Below are 22696 nucleotides of genomic sequence, written 5' to 3'. Positions count from 1 at the left end.
CAGCACCTTGCCCTCCCCCCCCCCCATGGTGAGCGAAATAAATTATGCCCAAATGAGTTTAATTTGCATAGATTATTCAGGCCATTGCATCTGAGTTATGTCTGTTTCGGGGGCATGGTATGCAGATGGTCTTTGTGCTCAAAACTCAAACCTCCTGCTCCCGGGTTTCCCCCAAATACTGCACGAGGAAAATCCAGATTTTGCAGCTTGCATATATTAAACTAAATGGCACACATTTGCATTGGGTTTTTTTCTAGTTACAGCTGAATGGCTCAGTTTGCCAGCTGATTCCTTCTGTTTTCATGCCCCTTTGAGCCTGCTTTTGCGACCATGTGGACTAGAAGCTTGATGATCATGGGGAAAGCTGTTCATCTGTGGAACTGCCTGCCTCAGGATGTGGTGGGCTCTCCTTTGCTGGGGATGCTTAAATAGAGCAGCGGAGGAGCACTGCCCTACCCCACTATGGGCCAAATTTGACATCACAATGCTTGGCAGGTGTTGTGGAGCTTTGAAGCCCCAACAACCAGCTGGTGGTCGGGACTTCAAAGCCCTGCGCTGTCCTTTGAAGTCCGACTGATATGCTGATCAAGGGGAATTTCAGAAGCTGAGGTTTTGTCAGCCCTAATAATAATAATAATAATAATAATAGTTTATTATTTATACCCGCCCATCTGGCTGAGTTTCCCCAGCCACTCTGGGCAGCTTCCAATCAAGTGTTAAAAACATTACAGAATTAAATATTAAATATTAAAAACTTCCCTAAACAGGGCTGCCTTCAGATGTATTTTAAAAAGAAGATAGCTGCTTATTTCCTTCACATCTGAAGGGAGGGCGTTCCACAGGGCGGGTGCCACTACCGAGAAGGCCCTCTGTCTGGTTCCCTGTAACCTCACCTCTCGCAATGAGGGAACCACCAGAAGACCCTTGGAGCTGGACCTCAGTGTCCAGGCAGAACGATGGGGGTGGAGACACTCCTTCAGGTATACAGGACCGAGGCCGTTTAGGGCTTTAAAGGTCAGCACCAACACTTTGAATTGTGCTCAGAAACGTACTGGGAGCCAGTGTAGATCTTATGTAGATGTTATGTCGTCCCAGCGGTCGCTCCCAGTCACCAGTCTAGCTGCCGCATTCTGGATTAGTTGCAGTTTCCAAGTCACCTTCAAAGGTAGCCCCATGGAGAGCTCATTGCAGTAGTCCAAGCGGGAGATAACCAGAGCGTGCACCACTCTGGTGAGACAGTCTGCAGGCAGGTAGGGGCTCATCCTGCGTACCAGATGGAGCTGGTAAACAGCTGCCCTGGGCAGAGAATTAACCTGCGTCTCCATGGACAGCTGTGAGTCCAAGATGACTCCCAGGCTGCACACCTGGTCCTTCAGGGGCACAGTTACCCCATTCAGGACCAGGGAGTCCCCCACAAACAATCAGCTGATTGTCAGGACTTCAGGAGTTTCTAGACTGCTGATTATCAGCTGGTTGTTGTTGCTGCTTTCAGACGGCCTTTTTACCTGTCCACACCTGGCATCATAGGTGCTTTCAGCTGATTGGCAGGTGGGCTTGGCCTGGCAAAATGGGGAGCCCTGATGCACAAGTCAGAGATCCCCTGAAAGAGATGCTAGATCCCTGTCGCCACCAGAATCCCTCATGGGTTTGATTGGATGACCTCAGTGGTGCCCCTTCTAAACTAAAAAAAATTAATAATAATCTATGATTCTATACAGGTCAAAATTGGGAACATAGCAGAGACATCACCTTGCCAACAAAGGTCCGTATAGTTAAAGCTGTGGTTTTCCCAGTAGGGATGTATGGAAGTGAGAGCTGGACCATAAAGAAGGCTGATCGCCAAAGAATTGATGCTTTTGAATTCTGGTGTTGGAGGAGACTCTGGAGAGTCCCATGGACTGCAAGAAGATCAAACCTCTCCATTCGGAAGAAATCAGCCCTGAGTGCTCACTGGAAGGACAGATCCTGAAGCTGAGGCTCCAAGGCTTGGGCCACCTCAGGAGAAGAGAAGACTCCCTGGAAAAAACCCTGATGTTGGGAAAGATGGTGGGCACAGGGAGAAGGGGACGACAGAGGACGAGATGGTTGGACAGTGTTCTCAAAGCTACCAGCATGAGTCTGACCAAACTGCGGGAGGCAGTGGAAGACAGGAGTGCCTGGCGTGCTCTGGTCCAGGGGGTCACGAAGAGGCGGACACGACTAAACGACTAAACAACAACAACAACAAAAGGGCACCCAGGTGGCAACTAGGGTGTGTGTCTATATAAGAGAGGGCGGAAGTTTAGGCGTCTTTGTGATATGCTTTTCGAAGGAACAGTCCTTCTGTCCCCAGGGACTAGTCTCTTGATCGCTCTGAAGCGCGACCTCTGCACTCGCAATCCGCTTGCCAAATCGCAGAAGGGTGGGGTGGGGTGTCGAGTTGGCCCGCTCCCTCGGAGAGGGAATGGTGTGGTGTGTTTAACCTTGGCTTTCAAGTTCCCCTCGGCTCGCTGCTCTTTTATTTCCCAAGGAACGAGAGCGCTCCGTTCTTTTCCAAACACCCCGGCCAAACAGCTAAACGATTTCTGCTCCTTCTGGTGAAGTAATACGAGGGGAATGTTACTGTAACTGTCCAAGCCAAGAGGAGGAAGAACTTACGCTGGTTCAGCCTTTTTGTTTTCTTTCCCCTTTCTGCAAAGCTGAAGTTCAGGAGTTTAGCTTAGTTTAAATATATACAGTGAGGGAGGGGGCAAGTATTTGATCCCCTGCTAAATTTGCCCGTTTGCCCTCTGACGAAGAAACGACCAGTCCATAATTTTAATGGCAGGTTTTATTGTAGCTGTGACTTTTGTCTTCTAGGTTTCTGGGGGTTTTCCTGTTGTTGTTCTGTCTCTCACAGCTACAATAAACCTACCATTAAAATTATGGAGTGGCCGTTTCTTCGTCAGAGGGAAAACTGGCAAATTTAGCAGGGGATCAAATACTTTCCCCCCTCACTCTGTGTGTGTGTGTGTGTGTGTGTGTGTGTGTGCGCACACACACACACACACACACACACAAACACACACACAGAAGCAAAAGTCTTCAGAGGCTGACACAAGTCTCTAGGGATTCTAGCCTGATACAGTTGCCCTCCCTTGTCCCACGTTAATTCCTCCAGTGAAGAACAGCAGGCATTCTGCACGTCCTCAGGAGCACCATTAATTTTGGTTGCTACTCCCCCCCCCCCCAAGAGGTCTGAAATATACTCAGAGTCGAGAGTGGATTTCATGCTCTTTATTCAGCTCATAGTGGTGAGAAGGAATGGAAGTACCCCCAGAATGTCTGCTTTAAAGTAACATTATCCTTTTTTGAAAGACTTTAAAAACAGTTAAAATAACTGTATACTTAAAAACTTGCTTCAAATTTCCAAGCAGCTTGAGTAGGCTTGCCTAAACAAAAAACGTTTTTTAGCAGGCACCGGAAAAAATACAGTGTGTTACAAAGTATGTGTCTGAACTCAAATGCGTGTCCAGCACTCACAAGTGTTCATGCACAAGAGTTTTAGGATGTGGGATTCGTTGAGAGCGCTGACTAAGTTCCTTGTTGCAGCATGGAGAGAGTTAACTAACCATTAGGTTTTTTGTACTAATTTTAGCCAATGCGTTCTAATGGAGAAGGGGGGGGCATGAGATGAGCGATTCCTCTAATTCCAATAATTCTGTTGTCTCTTCCCAGAGTTCCCTGCCCGTTTCTCATTTTGTTTATTCCGCTCCATGAAAAGTTGAAGGAATATAATAGCAGTCAGCGAAAACTGGTTGTCCTCGTTTGCTTTTTCCTTTTGCCTGTGGAGCAGCCTTTCCTTAACAGGAGGTGTTGATTAGATTTTACTGGTAACTAGATTACGAGCGCTGATCTTTATACAAGGTATTAGGAGCTCAAGACTCTTCAGGGCACCTTTGAGATAAGGCTGGTACCGGGGTCAAGGAAGTTCAAAATGGGAATCTCCTGCGATATTAAGTTAGGCCGACCTTTTTACTCACGTCATGATCTGCAGCAATAAACCACAGAAAACATTGTGATTGACGCGGGTGGCACTGTGGGTTAAACCACAGAGCCTAGGACTTGCCGATCAGAAGGTCGGCGGTTCGAATCCCCGGGACGGGGTGAGCTCCCGTTGCTCGGTCCCTGCTCCTGCCAACCTAGCAGTTCGAAAGCACACCAGTGCAAGTAGATAAATAGGTACTGCTGCAGAAGGAAGGTAAACGGCGTTTCCGTGCACTGCTCTGGTTCACCAGAAGCGGCTTAGTCATGCTGGCCACATGACCTGGAAGCTGTACACCGGCTCCCTCGGCCAATAAAGCGAGATGAGCGCCGCAACCCCAGAGTCGGCCACGACTGGACCTAATGGTCAGGGGTCCCTTTACCTTTACCTATTCACAAGCGAAGGCGCCTGCCTGGTGTCAATAGGCAGGGAGTTCCAAAGTTACACGAAAATATCAAGTTCTTCCAAATGCAGAACAGGTATAATAATGGAAGCTGTGGCAGCAACTGTTCTGCCAGTCAGCTGGGCACCTTGCAGAAAAACTGGTCCCAAATTGTTAATGGCTCTATATACTAATAAGAGCACCTTGAACTTGGCTTGGTAATTACATTAGATATTATATTTGATTTGATTTTTGTGGGGTGGGGAGGGCAGAGGGAAGCATTACCTGATTTGACCAGACCTTGCCATTTCAGTTGAGGTCTTGTCATCTCCTGAGGCCAAGATCCTGCACTTGCCTTCCAAAATATTCTTGCACAGGGAGGGAGTGAGGCCCAGTTGTTCCTTCAGGGTTTCCCCACACTTCCAAAAAAATACAAAATATTCCCCAACACCAGCCATCTTGGCAGCTTCGAGGGGTGCTTTTAATTGCTCCTTTTTCAAAGAGGGTTTTTGGATAGCTGACCGTGTCCAAACCTGATCTGTGATTTGTCTCACGGTTTTGGATGTGAAAACATCTGCCTTCATCTGTTCCTTTGGCTGGGTGTTTTAATTCCGCTGGGATGTCTGCCTGTCCTAACCGCTGTATGCCAAATCTTGTCCTCGAGTGCTGGGAAACAGAGGGAAATATACCTCCTCTCTTTCTCCCTTCCTCTGGATATCAACTCTCCCTTTTTAAAACACCTTTCTGTAAACTGAGGCAGCATGCGCAGAATCAGCGTCAAACTCCTAGTCCTCATTGTTTAGGTTTGCCATATTGTTCAGCTTATATATAGAGAGAGAGAGGGAGAGAGAGAGCGTGCGTGCTTTTGGGAGCTATTTTTTAGGACAGCCCTAAAATCTCCTATTAATCCCTGTTTCCTCCTCCTCCTCTATTCTAAGCTAGTCTTCCCCAAAGCCTCTTGAAAATTCTTCTGCATTTCCATAGAATCACGAAACTTTAGGGTTCGAAGCGATTCCAAAAGTCATTTCGTCCAACCCCCTCAGATGTAGGACTCGCAGTGCAAATTTCTCCCCACGAACACAGTTTTGCAAACCGTTCCCCCAATATAATGTGTTTTGTGTTTTATTTTTACTCTTATATTAATCTATACAGTGGTACCTCGGGTTACATACGCTTCAGGTTACAGACGCTTCAGGTTACAGACTCCGCCAACCCAGAAATAGTGCTTCAGGTTAAGAACTTTGCTTCAGGATGAGAACAGAAATTGTGCTCCGGCGGCGTGGCAGCAGCAGGAGGCCCCATTAGCTAAAGTGGTGCTTCAGGTTAAGTACAGTTAAAGGTTAAGGACGGACCTCCGGAACCAATTAAGTACTTAACCCGAGGTACCACTGTAGTTTTAAACAGCCCCCTCCCCTATTCGGGTAAGCAGCTATTTTTTTTAAAAAAAGAAAAGGATGCCAACTTTAAAACGAATGAACAAATCTAAAAAATACAGTGGTACCTCAGGTTAAGTACTGAATTCATTCCAGAGGTCCATTCTTCCCCCTAATATATCCATTCCCCCCCCCAAAAAAAACCCCACCTCGTTCTGGTTCTCAACATTTTGAGAAGTGCAAATTTGTTGGATTTGGTTTGAAACACAAGCTGAATCGAATTCATCGCCTGCTCCTCCTCCTCCTAGGCTCTGCTTGCAAACTGGCTGAAATGCGGCAATAATTAAAAGCCTTAGGACCGGCTAATTGTCATTAGAAGGTCAAAAGATAGCCTCTTCCCCCCCCCCCTTCTTGACTTCCTGGGTGAAAAGATTTCTGCTTCTGTTCTTCGTTCGCCTTGCTGCTGCTGAGGGCACCCTTGCTTGGAGAGGGCCGTTTGTTTGCAAACAATCCCATCTGATTTACCCATCAACCTTCACTTTCCTAGGCTCCTTGCCAAGATCCTGCCAACCCGTGGCCTGCGCCCACTCGGCCCCTGCTGAACGGATTAGCACGGGGTGGGGTGGGGATGCTGCCATGTCCTCAAGGTACCCAGGCGACATATTTTTTCCAAGAGGGATTTTAAAAGCTACTTTCCATGGATGTAAACAACAACAAAGCCCTCCACCCCAGACCAATTGCATTTCGCCTTAAAAACCACATCGCTTGCTGAAATGTTCATGTGCCAGGGGTGCTTTTTCGGGGTGGGGGGGATTGTGTCCCCGAAATGCAGAAAGCATGTCCCTGGGCCAATGCTAAAATTAAGGCGCAAGTGCAATGAAGTTGATTAAAACAGTGTGGCATTTGGGCGTGTTGTGTTTTTCAGTTTTCGGATTCCAAAAAAGGTGGGGCATTCATTGCCTTGGGCCAATACCAACTCAATCTGATTTTAGATTGCAGGTGGTTGAGAATGCAAAAGAAATTGTAGGTTAAACTGATATAATTTCGTTTTGCTTTGTAAGTAAAATGTGTGTAAAGTTGCATGTTGTTGTTTAGTTGTTTAGTCACTTCCATACATCACTACTGGGAAAACCACAGCTTTAACTATACGGAGCTTTGTTAGCAAGGTGATGTCTCTGCTTTTTAAGATGCTGTCTCAGGTTGTCATCACTTTTCTCCCAAGAAGCAGGCGTCTTTTAATTTCGTAACTGCTGTCACAATCTGCAGTCAGTAAAGTTCCATAGAAACCATTAAAAATGATTGCCAAGTACTTGCAGATATGATGACGATGATTCAGATTAAGATTCAGCATTATCTGACCTTTTCAGAATTCTTTGATTCTTTGATTCATCAAACGTAGTCTTACCAAGCTAAATGTTGCACGGTCACATAGTAGCAAATTTGAATCTCTCACACCTCAAAATGTATTTTTAAGACTGAAGAAATGTGCAAAAATTAAGTTCCACACCTGTAGTGATACTGTGTTAGCAACATGGGTTTTAAACAGGAGAGGGGGGGGGGGAGAGAAAGGAAAGAAAGAAAGAGAAAGAAAGAAAGAAAGAAAGAAAGAAAGAAAGAAAGAAAGAATTTTTAAGACTCAAGAAATGTGCAAAAATTAAGTTTCACATCTGTAGTGATAGCTGTGTTAGCAACATGGGTTTTAAACAGGAGAGAGAGGGGGGGGGAAAGAGGGAAAGAAAGAAAGAAAGAAAGAAAGAAAGAAAAAGAAAGAAAGAAAGAAAGAAAGAAAGAAAGAAAGAAAGAAAGTGTTTGGTGGCTGGTTTCTCAGATGCAACAACCTTTCAGGTGTGTTTTGATAAAACAGTATGGCTTTGTTAAGTTGCTGGTCCTCATTGCAAATTTGCCTTTCCACGGTGATACATACGTTAGCAACCTGTGGGTTTTAAAAGGAGAAGAGAGAGCGAGTTTGGCATTTGGGCCGAGCGTTCTCTTGGGTGCAGTGACCTTTTCAGACATGTTTTGATTCCACAAAGCGGTGACCTTTCCTTACACAACTCCCAGCCAAGGATGCCTTTTTTTTAATGTAGCCAATGTAACTGATTTAGAAAGATAAGTGGGGAATGTGAGCGGGTATATTTGGACGGTCCACTCCATATGGTGCCAACACAACAAAGATTTGGACAGTCCCCAGCGGGATAAATATACCCGGGCCTGGATTAAGCAAAGTTTGACCAAACAAAGGGAGTGGGGCCCAGACCTCACAGGGCTGTCGCTCTTTGAGGATCCATGACAACCTTGCGCCCGGCCAGAGGAGGTATCCGGTCTCTCCTCTTTTTCCTGTGATAACCGCAGTAGCAGGACTGGTCCATGCAATGTCAAGACATTTTGGTTCAGGTGGGTGATGGTGATGCTCAGAGGAGGATGAAAAGGTGAGAGCGGAGCTCTTGGAAGGCGTTTTTTCAGTGTCAGCTTGCGATAAATAATGATATTTTTAAATAAACGAGTTAATATGGACTGGATGGTTGGCGCCAAGTTTATGTCGGAAGGTTGTACCTGAGGACTTGAAACCTAGGGCCAAATTCAACCAATGGGTCCTGCTGGAGGAAGTCTATGTGAGGACGTCAGCGCAGTGGGGCTTTCCCCCCTCTCACCTCCCCCTGCACCGCCCCCATTCCCCCAAATTGGCTCGGGGTGCCAGGAGAACCCTGACAATGGCGCCTTGGGGTGGAGAGCGGAGATGGTTCTCTCAGGCCAACAGAAACTTGCCTGAACTATTTAAAAAAATAAAAATAAAACCTTCCTTGAAGGTTTTGAAACAGAGCTCAGTTGGTCATCTGTCAAGAGTTCTTTAGGGCTGATTTTTGCATTTCGGGGGTTTGGACTTCAAATTACAGTGGAACCTTGGTTCTCAAACACCTTGGTACTCAAACAACTTGGAACCCAAACACTGCAAACCCGGAAGTACGTGTTCCGGTTTGTGAACTTTTTCGGAAGCCGAATGCGCTCCTATTTGAGTGGTACACTATTTGAGTGTTATGCTGAGGTCTGTCTATTTTTTCTATTTATTTTGCGTTTTTGTGGCTCTTTTTTGTTTTGTTTTTGTGGCTGTGTAGAACCCAGTCCAGCTACTGATTGACTGTGGGACCGCAGTACATTGTTCATTGCTTTCCTTTTCTGGATCAACGATCTCGTTAAATAGTAAAATTCATGTTAAATTGCTGTTTTAGGGATTGTTTTTAAAAGTCTGGAATGGATTAATCCATTTTGCATTACAGTGGTACCTCTGGATGCGTACGGGATCCGTTCCAGCGCCCCGTTCGCATCCAGAAGCGAATGCAACCTGCGTCTGCACGCCAGCGCATGCATGGGTCGCGATTCGCCGCTTCTGCGCATGTGCGTGACATCATTTTGACCGTCTGCGCATGCGCGAGCGGTGAAACCCGGAAGTAATGTGCTCCATTACTTCCGGGTCGCCACAGCGCGCAACCCGAAAATGCTTAGCCCGAAGCTACTTCAACCCGAGGTATGACTGTATTTTCTACGGGAAAGCACGCCTTGGTTTTGGAATGCTTTGGTTTTGGGACGGACTTCCGGAACGGATTAAGTTTGAGAACTAAAGTACCACTGTATACCATTCTGTGGTTCTCTGTGTTATAAGAAAAAAACTGCTCCTATATCCCTTATTGGTTTTCCAAGAGCCTGTACAGAGTCCTTACATAGGTTCCCTATTGGTAGGAGAAAATAACAGAGGCCAACCAGAGAATATTGAGAAGCAAAGCGGCTAGTAAGCATGGTATTTATTAAACTGTTGTAACAGAGTCCCCTACTCCGCCTACACAGGGAGGGAAGAGAGGAACCCAGAACATTGGTGTGCAAGCTCTTATTCAGTGGTACCTCGGGTTACATATGCTTCAGGTTACATACGCTTCAGGTTACTGACTCCGCTAACCCAGAATTAGTACCTTGGGTTAAGAACTTTGCTTTAGGGTGAGAACAGAAATCGTGCTCTGGCGGTGCGGCGGCAGCAGGAGGCCCCATTAGCTAAAGTGGTGCTTCAGGTTAAGAACAGTTTCAGGTTAAGAACAGCCCTCCAGAACGAATTAAGTTCTTAACCCGAGGTACCACTGTATACAGTAAAGGCTTTTGAAATTGCCTCCCCTGTAGCTCAAGACCACCCCCCAAAATATAATACATACATACATCACAGAAAGAGGTGGTCCCTCGCAGAAATACATCACAGGCGGCGGTCTACAGCAGAAAACCTGTCTGTCAGGATACCTGATAATGGTCACTGATTACTTTACCTGGGCAGCCAGGCCATTCCTTTTGAGATGCTCAATACTTAGTTCCTGAATCCAGGTATACACAAATACGCCCTAAAGACGGGAGTTGGGAGCAAAGAGACAATGGGGAGAATATTTGAGGTTGCTGGAAGAGTCAAAATGGCTTCAGGGTTGCTCTCCTGTACTATTTCAGACACGTGGTTTATATACTTACGTATGTGTTTGCCTTGTAAATTTATGAACATTTATTATATATGAGCTTAGAATTCCTATAACAATTGCCTGGTTCCATATTCTGCTTTCTCTTTTGCAAGTCTTGTGCACGGGATAATTCAGCTCAGAACATGAGTTGTGTATTTTTTCATTGCCTAGGAAAGGGTCGTCCCCAAACAGATCTGATCGCTCGGTTCCTCTTTCTTTCATTTTGCAAAAAATCCAGCCTTTGAGGCACACAGAGGCGAAACGCGGTTGGCACGATGGAGCCTGGTTGATCGGAATCTGTTGCACATTTTTATGAGCCAATTTCCTCTTCTGGTTCTTCACCCCCCACAACAAAAAATGCACTGAGTGACTGATTTATGAGTCACCCAAAACAAGAGTCTGGGTCAGCTTTCCCCCCTCTTCCTTTCAGAAAGGTCAACGAGGGGTTACGAGTTCAGGCATCGTTCAGGGGGCTTTTACGAGCGAGGCAAGCCCACCCACCCCCAAAATCCCCCCCGCCAGCCTCCTTTTACAGGCCCACTTCTATAAGTCAACATTTAAAAGTAGCAGAGACACACAAAAGAGGTTCCAAGCTTCCGTTGTTGACTTTTGAACGCTGACATTTTCCTTTTAAAAATAAAATAAAATTTGTTCCTTTAGGGAGCTGGAAAGGTCTTGAAACTGGGGGGTCTCCCCCCACCCCAGGAGAAGAGGGGCTTTGTGGCAGAGAGAACGGGCTGCTACGCAGATGGTGAGGTTGCGAAAGGCGCCTGGTCTTCCCTAAACCGACGGCACGAATCAGAAGGCGATGGGGTCCGCAAGCCACGGCCAGATTGGCAGGTAAGTAAGGGGGCAGCCCTCATTTTGGGGGGGGGTGTTCTGGGGTGGCAGGGTGTCTGGATGGGCCATAGGTAGGGAAAGACTCCTCCTCTGAAACTTTGAGAGCTGCTGCCAGCCAGTGCGGGCCGTACAGAGGTTCCTAAGCCAGCCCTGCATTTGGAACCATGAGGACTGGAATCTTGGCATTATTTTAAAGCCACTGGTAGAGCGCCTTCTTTGCATGCAAAAGATCCCAGGTTTGGTCGCTGGCAGATCCCGGTAAGGCTGGGAAAGACTCTTGGCCTGAAACCCCGAAGAACCGCTGCCGACAGAGAAAAAGGGATGCCATGGTCTGATTCTCTAGAATACGGCTTCCTGGGTTCCATATGTGCAGAGTCTTCTGTGGCACGTGAGGTCTCTGCCCCATGGCGCTTACAGTGCAGGAAAGGAGGCCAGGGAGAGAACTGAGCAAAAAGGCTAATGCATTGTAGTCATTAGAGTGTTTGACTTAGAGCCTGCGAGCCCAGGGTTCGAGTCTCACACGCTCAGCTACATTTTAAAAATTTATTTTAGCCTTTTTTCTAAATAAACAAATGCTGGGTTTTTAGCTAGCTCCTTGTCTGTTCTCATTATTTTGGAAGGTTTTAAGTTGTTGTTCTGAATTGGTTGTTGTTGTTTTTCTGGTTCTGTTCTTTTTTTTTTTTTTAGTAAACCGCTTTGAGGTTTTTTTTTAACAACCATAAAACAAATTTTATGAAATAGATAAATAAATATGTTCTATCCTGCATTTCCCAAAAGAGATAAGGGCATCAAACACAAGCATGTTAAAACAATACAGTTTAAAAGCAAGCAAGAATGTGTTTAAAACTTTAAAAAAATCCTTAAAACTATATAAAAGCAATTTACCAACCACGTAAAAACATTTGAGAGCACCTAAAATCCTTTTAAGGGACGCAGGTGGCGCTGTGGGTTAAACCACAGAGCCTAGGACTTGCCGATCAGAAGGTCGGCGGTTCGAATCCCTGTGACGGGGTGAGCTCCCGTTGCTCAGTCTCTGCTCCTGTCCACCTAGCAGTTCGAAAGCACGTCAAAGTGCAAGTAGATAAATAGGTACCACTCCGGCGGGAAGGTAAACGGTGTTTCTGTGCGCTGCTCCGGTTTGCCAGAAGCGGCTTAGTCCTGCTGACCACATGACCCGGAAGCTGTACGCTGGCTCCCTCGGCCAGTAAAGCAAGATGAGCACCGCAACACCAGAGTCGGTCACGACTGGACCTAATGGTCAGGGGTGCCTTTACCTTTTTTTAAATCCTTTAAAAAGGGATTGCAGACCCTCACAGTTGTCCATTATCAAGTAGCTTTCATGAGGCCTTCCTGGAACTACGGTCTCTCAACCTTGATTCTACCTCACAGGGTTGTCGTTCTGGAACAGGGAAGGAAGAGGATCTGCTCCTCTAGCTCCTTGGAGCAAAAGGATGGCTATAAATGTCACGATAAATAAAAATGAACAGAGGAAAGTTGGAAACAGAGGCTAAGGCTTCAGCCAGGGGGTGGGTGACTGTGGCAGTTATACAGACTTAGCACTGAGAATTGGGGGTCTGTGCCGGAGATTTAACAGGAGAAGGGGAATCTGAAATAACAAAGTCCCCGCATATGCACTTATTTAAACAATTTGCAAGAGTGCGTTTAATCCCACATATGCGTTTATTTAAATAAGAATGCTCTTATTTCCACATACGAGTTTATTTAAATCGTCCTGCTTTCCAAAGGGTTTTCCAAACGTACAATAAACAGAGTTTTACGGTGAGTTCAGCCAGAGGGCTGGACCCAGTCTCCCTGCGAACCCCTGCAACGCTTTGCCTATTAATTTGCCCATTTCAGCTCAGCAATATCCAGAGTTTTTTGCAATTCCTTTTCCTTTGATTGGTACGACTTGTATTGTTTATTTATTGAATTTATATACCACCCTATAGGGACGCGGGTGGTGCTGTGGGTTAAACCACAGAGTCTAGGACTTGCCGACCAGAAGGTCAGCAGTTCAAATCCCTGCAACGGGGTGAGCTCCCGTTGTTCGGTCCCTGCTCCTGCCAACCTAGCAGTTCGAAAGCACGTCAAAGTGCAAGTAGATAAATAGGTACCACTCCAGCGGGAAGGTAAACGGCATTTCCGTGCGCTGCTCTGGTTCGCCAGAAGCAGCTTAGTCATGCTGGCCACATGACCCGGAAGCTGTACGCCGGCTCCCTCGGCCTATAGAGCAAGATGAGCGCGCAACCCCAGAGTCGGTCACGACTGGACCTAATGGTCAGGGGTCCCTTTACCCTTTACCTTACCGCCCTATACCCGCAGCTCTCAGGGCGGTTTACAGAATAAAGTCAAAATATAAAACCACAAAATCCATAATCAGAATAAAAAAAAAAATTAAAAAGGGCTGTCAGGATGTCAATCAATGGCCAGTAATCAATGGCCAGTAAAGCCATTATTTTAGCATGTTCTGTTTTGGGAAGCCTGGATTTTGAAAAAAGTGACCCTTACCTCTCTGGGCTTTTGTTTCTGCTTTTTGTTTTTGTTTCATGAGAACTAGAAACTTGCCCTGCCTCCCCACATATTCCTGGTTTGTGGCATTTTTGTACTGAGGCAGTTTGAGGTCTTTCAGTGTGTGTGCTTGTGTTTTGAAGGCTTCTGGGCTTAGATTTTGGCAGGGTCAGAAAGGAATCCATCTCTCGCCCCCAGAAGCAGAAGCCAGCCAGGTGCGCCCTGATATTTATTGATTTCCTCTCTGTCTGGAGTGTTTCAGGTAACAACCTTCCCTGCAGGGCACAGATAGCAGACGCAGTCCAGGTGTTGCACTGATCTGCTTCGACAATTCCCCCCCCCCCGTGCCCCCCTATGGCCCTAATTGCAAGGCAACGAACAAATTCATTTTTCCTCCTGAAAACAAAATGGAGGCGGCAATGTTCATTGTTGTTTAGTCGTTTAGTCGTGTCCGCCTCTTCGTGACCCCCTGGACCAGAGCACGCCAGGCACTCCTGTCTTCCACTGCCTCCCGCAGTTTGGTCAAACTCATGCTGGTAGCTTCCCTTTATTTAGCAGAATACCACTGTGACTGTAGCAAAACCTCTCAGCCATTTGCAAGAAGTATTGAAATCACCCACCCGGGAAAAGTTCAAAACTTTTAAAGGTATTTAAACTTAACAGTAAAAAACAACAAACCAAAAACCAAAACAGTTTTAAATTCCCCTCAAATTCTACGTGTCTGGGGGCAGGCTTGCCTAAATGACTGCGTTTTAAGCAGGCGTCGAAAAAAAGAATATAGAAAAGGCATCAAGAGGCAATTTTAGGTCAATTTCTTGCAAATGCAGAACGGATATTATGTGGCGCTGGCTCCACAGGTCGACGCAGTTGAGGGAACACCTATCGAAAGGTGAGATCCGAGGGCCAGACAGAGACTGCTTGAGGGCCGCAATTGGGAGTTTGAGGGCCGCATTTGGTCTAGGACGATGACAGGAGCTGGAAGTTGGGGGGGGCACAGGTTCCACAGTCCCCAGCGTGACCTCTTGGGGACACGCAAAGGAAAAGGGTGTGTGTCTTTTTTTCCATCAAGATTTACGGGATTCCTTTTCACGCATTTCAGGCAGAGAATTCCCACTGAAAGCTCACGGGGCGCAACCGGAAGGACCCCCCCCCAAGCTGGGGTTCCAGTCCACCAGATGCCTCTCTCTTGGTGGGGTCCGTCTGCGTGATGTGGGGGGAGCCAGGAAATGGTTAGCGCTTCCTACCCCAAAGTATGCATTCCAGATGGCGTAGCAACAGCTTTTCTTTTCTTTTTCTAAAAAAAGGATATAAATCAAAGAGGGGGGTTTTCTTGGGGGGTGGGGTAGCATCTTCTGCCACCTTCCTCTGAAATCGGAGGGCTTTCATCCTTTAATAATTGGCGAGTGGCAGAGAATTTCAGAAGATAATTTGGCCCACTTCCCTGCTTATTTTTTTATAGGGGAATCTGGGGCCGGCCCTACTGTTAGGTGGGTGTTGTAAAACGGCAGCCAACTGCTGTTTAATTTGGGCGAGAACATTATACTGACTTAAGTCAGACCTCGGGGGTCTGCCTAGCTAAGTATTGTCAACTCAGACCGGCAGCGGCTCTTTCCAGGGGACATTCGCAGCCCTACTTGGAGAGGCTGGTGGGTTTTGAACCTGGGACCTTATGCATGCAAAGCAGATACTCTCTTGCTGAGCTAGGGGGCCTTCCCCTTAAAATGAAGCTAAGGTTCCAGTCCTCATTGTTTGGAATAGAGGGCTGATTTAAAATATGAACACAGCAAAGGGCTTTCTATGGAGCCTTTTCAGATTGAAAACCAGGACACGTCTTCCTGATCAAGTCAAATGACCTGCAGGCCAGTGTTTCCCAATTGTTGGTGTTTATACTATATTTTTTTAAGATATGCCTTGAGACAGTCTTTAAACCTCTTTTGTTGACCACCAGCATTACGCTTTCCATTTTTAAGTTTGGAATAGAGTAGTTGCTTTGGAAGATGATCATCAGGCATCCGCACAACACGACCAGTCCAACGAAGTTGATGTTGAAGAGCATGGTTGATTGGGAACATGCGACTAACCCCAAATGGGATGTCTGAACTATTTCAGCAAACTAGTCCCCCCCCCCCCCCGTAAAAATGCTGAGGGTATATATCCTTTGTGTATTTGCAGGACCTCCAGTGAAAAGTTTCTAGGAGCAAAAATCCTGGTGAACTCTTGAAATGGGTTGGGTGGTTCAAAATGGCCGGCAGCAAACTTGGCTTGCGGGGGGGGGGCGGGAATCGAACCCCGAATTCAGGTTTTGATTGGTGGGCATCTCGGAAGCTTCCAGAACAGCTTGCCTGTGGCCCATCAGCTCTCGTTGGGCGGCCTGGACCAGGATTGCCAGGTCCCTCCTGGGAGAACGTTTCCTGCCACCCTTTTCAACGGTTGGCCCTCGTGGCTGCCCGCCATGTCCCACCCTGTCTGGAGAGCATAGTTTCCTGCCCTCGCAAGCCTTTGGCCTTGGAGCGATCAAACGCAGAGAGCCTGAACTCTCCCCCTTCTCAAGAGACTTCTTGTTTGTGGAAATAACTTATCTCTCTTCCAAGCTGCGTGGGACCTCTGCAATCGTAATAATCAAAGGGAGAGTTGACCTGTCATAAAGAAGGAATTATTTTAGGAGCAGAGAGACAGAACGCTGAATTTTGAGACAGATCGCAATCTCAGTTCCAAGAAGGCCTGACGGGGAATGAAAGCATTTTCCCGCCCCGTGCGACAGAGGCCTGGGACCATGTCCCGTACCCTCCCACCCAGCGCAAAAACAAAGCCAAACATGCACAAATATGCCGAATGTCTGCGCACCCGTTATATTTTCACAAGTGCTCGTTCTCTGCTCCCCGGGTTGTTTGCTAGCCGAGGACGTTTACGATGTTTGGTGACAGTTTTGCCACGTGGTCAACGAAGCCTGTTGAGAAAGCTGCTTTGAAAATTGTGCCACCCAGGTCGACGTTTCTGGGGAAAAGGCCTTTCCCCCCCCAAAAAAACCACAGGTTGTGCATGAGTGATGATGGCTGTGTCCCACCTCCTGTGCTGGAGGCAGTAAATGCCACTGGATGAGAACAGTTGCTGGAGATCGCCAGGGAAACGAGAATTGCAGTTGCACTCAGATCATGCTTGCGCGTTTCCCTAGTTGGGAATGGGGGTTAGCAAGGTTTATCTTGCCTGGGCCGGATCGGTTCCGTGGAGATCCCTCCATGAACCGGATTGTGCCCTTGCCCATGATTTTTGGCGTCTGTGCGTGTGCAGGCGCAATTTTCACGCCTGCGCAGATGCGATTTCTGGTGCCACGGAAGCGAGTCACTGCGCTGGTAGCTCGGTTTGGGAGCGGCTCATGGGCCAGTCAAATGACCTCCGTGGGCTGCTTCTGGCCCACGGGCCTTAGGTTGCTGACCCCTGCCCTAGGAGGACAGGATTGCTGGACTAGGTGGACTAGGTGGCCTAGCTCCAGGGCTCTTTTGGTGGAACCTGCAGGCCCAGAGGCAGTCTACCTCGACCCCTAGGTTCTTGGGGGCATTTGGCTGCTGTGAGAACAGGGCTCCTTTCGCCCTGATCCAGTACCTCCACCTATTCTTATGTTCCTGGAATCTCATGTAGTAGAAATGGGCTAAAGAACTTTCCTCCGAGATTTAGATTCTCCAATTTGGCTTTGATCGCCATTATTCAAGGTATACTGCCTTGAAACAGGGAGGCTCCATATATCCATAAACACATCGGAATACGAGAAGGGCCATTTAGCAGCTGGATCTGGCCAAAGGGGGGCACTTCTATTACAGCAACCTCTTCTCCAGGTGCCCAAATTGGAAAGTCCAAGAGCAGGAGCTGGGCATAGCAGGACTGCTCTGTGATTCCCTCAAATACTGCCCCTGACAGGAGAGGTAGAATGTATGCAGCTACCTGAAAAAGGTATTTAAATATACCTTTCTGAAGAAACCAGAGGCCTTCCTTCTGGGCATTGTCGGCCAATTGGTGCCAAAGAAGGACAGAACGTTTTTTATGTATGCTACAACAGCAGCAAGTATTGCAAAGTATTGGAAGACACAAGATCTACCCACTTTGGAAGAATGGCAGATGAAGGTGATGGACTATATGGGATTGGCAGAAATGACTGGCAGAATCCGAGACCAGGGAGAAGAGTCGGTGGAAGAAGATTGGAAGAAATTTAAAGATTATCTACAGAAATATTGTAAAATTAATGAGTGTTAGAATGATGTTGGATTGAAATTAAGTGGTTTCCAGCTGTAATGCTTTAAGAGATATGGGGAAAAAAGGATTATAAATAGGTAATAATATAATGGTAAGGATTTGCTGAACTAACAATTTGGGGTGGAATACAAAAAAGGGAGGTATGAGGAGGTCCGGGAAACAAGTTAAAAGAAAATAAGTAATTGAAAATGTATCTGTGTTTTTCTTTTTTTAAAAAGTTTTGTTACTCTGTATTTTTGTTATTCTGTTTTTTCTTTTTTATTTTATTGTGATATTATAAAAAATCTTAATAAATATCTTATAAAAAAAAAAAGAATGTATGCAGCTACCTAGGCAGTTGTCCTTCCTGAACCCCAGCTAAAGCCACCATTCATCACACCTTGTGACTATGGATTCTCTTAAGTTTCCACTGCACTGCACAAAGGGTCTGCAGACATAGTTCTCCACCTCAGCATTCAATCCCCACAGCAGCATCCAAGGGTCACCCGCCCCCAGGGAGCTCCCAGTCAGCCGAGTGGGAGAATTTGAATCCATGTCTCCTGGGTCCAACACTCAGTGGTGTCGAAACTTTTTTCAAAGAGGGCCAGATTTGATGAAGTGAAGGGCCGTGGGCGCTGACCAAAGGGCCGACCAAAGTTGTTGAGCTTATTTTAGGACTGGAGTTGTTTTTTTAGGGTTGAAGGTGTTGAACTTTTTTTAGGATTTTAGCCCAGGAAATAAACTTCCACAGGGGCCAGATTAAACCGACCGGCGGGCCTGATTAGGCCCCCCAAACGGACTTTAGACATAACTACTACGGTACCATCGTCTCTCTCTTGCGTAAGAGAACTAGTTTTGAGCGGCACGTTAAAAAACAACTGAAAGTCTGGAAGAATAAGAAATCAAGATAGCAAACTTTTTGTAGCAGAATGGAAATGGTTTACTGAATATTTACAAGATAAATTGTAAACAGATAAAAACATTGGCAGGATTATTGTACAGTGGTACCTCAGGTTACATATGCTTCAGGTTACATACGCTTCATGTTGCAGACTCCACTAACCCAGAAATAGTGCTTCAGGTTAAGAACTTTGCTTCAGGATGAGAACAGAAATCGTGCTCTGACTGCGCGGCGGCAGCAGGAGGCCCCATTAGCTAAAGTGGTGCTTCAGGTTAAGAACAGTTTCAGGTTAAGAACGACCTCCGGAACGAATTAAGTACTTAACCCGAGGTACCACTATAATAACCTGCAGTTTCATAAGAGTATATCTTTAAAGAAGATGAATAAATGAGCAAATTAAGTTAATTAGGAGATGCAGAAGATACTAAAAATAAATTTGAGGAACCGCAAAAAGGGGGGGAAGGAAGTCAAGTTTTGAAATGTCAACATGATTGTAAAATCAGTGAAATGTATAAACCTGAGAAGCATAAATAAAAAATTTAAACAAAAAGGAAAACAACAACAACCGAAAGTCTGAACAGCATTGAAAGCTGCTGAACAGGAAAATATTTTTAATGTCAGCCGCTCTCTGCAAGGTGCATGTTGACGGATTAATGCGCTGCGCACTGAGTACAGAACCATGTGTGCGCGCATTAGAGAAGAGAGCGTTCTTTTATTGCTCTGTTGGAAGAAACTCCGAGGGCTGTCTCATCGTCACGGGCTCCATCCTGAGCCAGGACAACCTCTGCAAACATCCCCACCAAATTCCTGTCCAACTTTTTTCTCCCTTGCAAAAAAATAATAATTAAAAAGCGCCCCCGGGGAAGGAGATTCCACAGCCGCCTCGCTGCGTGAGTCAGCTTCGCTTGCTTTTGTGGCACCTGATTCCTGCTTGCGTAGGTTGATCTCCGGGCACGGGGGGGGGACTTTTACTTGTGGGGGTTGTTTTGCCCCAATCTGGTTGGTGACAATGCTGGCTACCCATCTGAGCCAGCCTCTGACTCATCCTTGGCCTGCCGCGAGAATCTCTTGGCGGTCACACAGGGTAATAAAACTTCTGCACGCTCATTCCCCTTGCTTCCTTTTGCGCACGACGGGCGATTTTTCAGGAGAGATGGGGAAGGTGAGAACATCTCCCCCCCTTAGTAAGTGACTCACTTCAGCAAAAGGACAGGGCAGCCTGTTGACCTCTGGATAGGAAAGGATTGGAGCCAGAAAGTTTCTGATGGGAGGGCAGGTGCCCCTAGGGGTGAAACTGGGGTAGCTCTCGTGAAAATTTCTTTGGGGAAGAGATTTTGATTTAAATCTGCATTTAAAAGCAAACCTGCCTAATCTGCAATTTCTGCAAAACGCGTATGTGAACCGAAGCACGGCCCTCCCTGGAAATCTGCATTTCTCTGAATTTTGCAGGGCAGTTTTTCCAGGCAAGTATCGAAAAATGCATGTAACTAGGGTGAAATGTGGAAATAATGCGGGAAGAATGTGTTGAATTGGGCGTCGTCGCTTTGCAAAAGCGTGTCCGTTCGGTGAAATCACGTTCCGACGTGGGTTTTAGTGGAAATGCAAAATGAAAATGCATCGTATATGGGGAAATGACTTTGCAAAAAAAATGTGTCCGTTGGGCAAAATTGCATCAGAAATGTGCGCGTTATGAGAAATTCACACTAAAGTCGTCAATTTGTAGAGTCGGAAGGGACCAGCGGGGTCATTCTAGCCCAGCCCCATACAAGGCTGATGAGTTTTTGTGAGGAGTTAAAAACAAAATGACAAACTGGTGTGGAGAACTGAACTTGAGAGACAGAGAAATTTGCAGGTGTCCTTCATCCCTAGCACACATTAACCTTTTCAGTCTGCCAGGAGGGTTTTCTTAAGATCGACCAAATTACTATACCTGAGCCATGGAAGGTGCCCAAATGAATGTCATGTATGTTGATTTGTTTTAGTGTGCTGGTTGTCCCCAGCATTGAGTTCAGCAAACATTTTCTTTCTTTCTTTCTTTCTTTTAATATATTTTAAAATTTTATTAGTATTTTCCATACCACAACAACAACAACATGAAGAATAACAATACACAAAACACAAAAACCAACATTCAAAAAAACCCAAATCCGTATCTTACAAGTTAATAATATAAACACTAAAAAGAAAAACAAACACTGACTTCCACCAGTCCTACAACACCTCCTTTACCTCTCATTGTGTCTTCCTGTTTTCCTTATCATCTCTATCCTAGCATCTAGATATAAATCTAGATATAAATCTTTTCATCAGTAGGCAGGGAGTTCCAAAGTTCCACACTAAGAGATCAATTCTGTACAAATGTAGAATGGAGGGAGGGAGCTGGCAAAGTGATGGAAATAATAATAATAATAATAATAATAATAATAATTATTATTATTATTATTATTATTATTATTATTATTATTTATACCCCGCCCATCTGGCTGGGCTTCCATCAAAGGGCCCCGGTGCTCTCTGAGCAAGGAAGCGCCCATAGTTTCACCCGCCAGATGTCCCACACCACCCTCTGGCTCTGATGTGCTGGCGCCGTGGCAGCCAGAGACTGATTCGATCTCGGTGCCTGGTGACATAACCGTTGTACGGTTGATGAGGATCCCCCGGGAAGGGGATGCGAGTGAGAGACTCGGAGGCCAGCAAAGCTCTCGCTGCTTGGAATCTGTCTTGACGCAGCGGGGGGAAGCGCTGAAGTCAGTGGTCCCTGCATGAGATCGTCCTCACAGCCAGCTTTCAAAAGGGAGTTTTCTTATGTATGATTAAATCATAGGGACAGAAGATGCTGAGCTGGTTTTAAGGCGCATTCCTTTCTCCACCTACCCCAGAAGTCCATATGGTCTCGCAATAGCCAACGCAGCACCCTCAGAGAGCCTTGTACTCCAGCGCTGGGCAGGCAGCGGCGCTCAGTGGTTAGGGACGATACGAGTTGTCGCCAAGCCAGACCCGTGGGGCCACTTCCGATTTATTGAAAACATTTTACCCCGCTTTCTAACCTTGTTTTGGAGAAAACAACCCCAGGATTACCAAAAATCAGTGGTAAGAACATCCCGAAACCTGGGTGTCCCAAAATACCGCCTCTGGGTGCAAATAGGCATTTTTGGATCTGAATGGGTGTGTATTTGCTTCTAATGCTAGTTCTTCACAGAGAAAAACCATGGATGTTTATTACATGACTACCAATGACTGCTAACCACAATGGCTATGTTTTCCCTTGAAGGTCTTATTTTTAAAAATATTATTACCGTGGTACCTTGGTTTACGAACTTAATCCATTCCGGAAGTCCGTTCTTAAACCAAAGCGTTCTTAAACCAAGACGTGCTTTCCCATAGCAGCAGGGGACTCAATTTACAACACACTCAACAGGAGGCGAAATGTGTTCTTAAACCAAGGCAAAGTTCACAAACCGAAACACCTACTTCTGGGTTTGCAGCTTTTTTCTTAATCCAAGTTGTTCATAAACTAAGTTGTTCTTAAACCAAGGTACCACTGTATTATTAATTAGATTCAGCAGTGAGTGCAAGACCTCCACAGCTTGCAGTGAACCTTCCTGTGTTCAGTGAACTGGTCCTCCTTGACTATAAAGCGATGGGGCATTAAAAGCAGGGATATTCCCATCATGCTTTGCTCAGGAACTTTCCTGGAGAGCCTGCCTGACTCAGCAGAGCCTCCATCTTCCTGCCTCGCCCGCAGGTCCGTGACCATCACTGCCTTGTTTTCTTCCTGCCTCGCCCGCAGGTCCGTGACCATCACTGCCTTGTTTTCCTTTCCAGGTTTCCCTTGGCTTCCATCTCCTTGACTCTCTCCGCGATGATGTTGATGGCCAGCCTCTGCCAAGCCGCCGAGAAGGTGAGTCAGTCTGCAGCAATGGGCTTACTCACGAGCAAAGATCTTTTTTGCAAAGATTAGCTACCTTCAGCTTGGGGAAA

The 22696-nt window shown here is 46.3% G+C and overlaps 1 protein-coding gene across 3 annotated transcripts in view; it reads left to right on the top strand.

The window, feature by feature from the left end:
- Positions 1-22696, top strand: part of ADAMTSL4 (ADAMTS like 4) — a 77523-nt gene that overhangs the window by 15094 nt on the left and 39733 nt on the right. For 2 of the 3 annotated variants that reach the window (XM_083590943.1, XM_083590944.1), the window contains 2 exons: positions 10903-11082; positions 22541-22616. In XM_083590943.1, the coding sequence (XP_083447069.1) occupies positions 11051-11082; positions 22541-22616 (108 nt within the window). In that variant the 5' untranslated portion in view covers positions 10903-11050. Of the gene's footprint in view, positions 1-8001; positions 8153-10902; positions 11083-22540; positions 22617-22696 lie in introns of those variants that run through there. The other variant, XM_083590945.1, reaches the window with a different exon arrangement.

This window comes from Podarcis filfolensis (assembly GCF_964270895.1).
Source record: "Podarcis filfolensis genome assembly, chromosome: 16".
Classification (NCBI taxonomy): domain Eukaryota; kingdom Metazoa; phylum Chordata; class Lepidosauria; order Squamata; family Lacertidae; genus Podarcis; species Podarcis filfolensis.
This window is presented reverse-complemented; position numbering and strand designations above follow the sequence as displayed.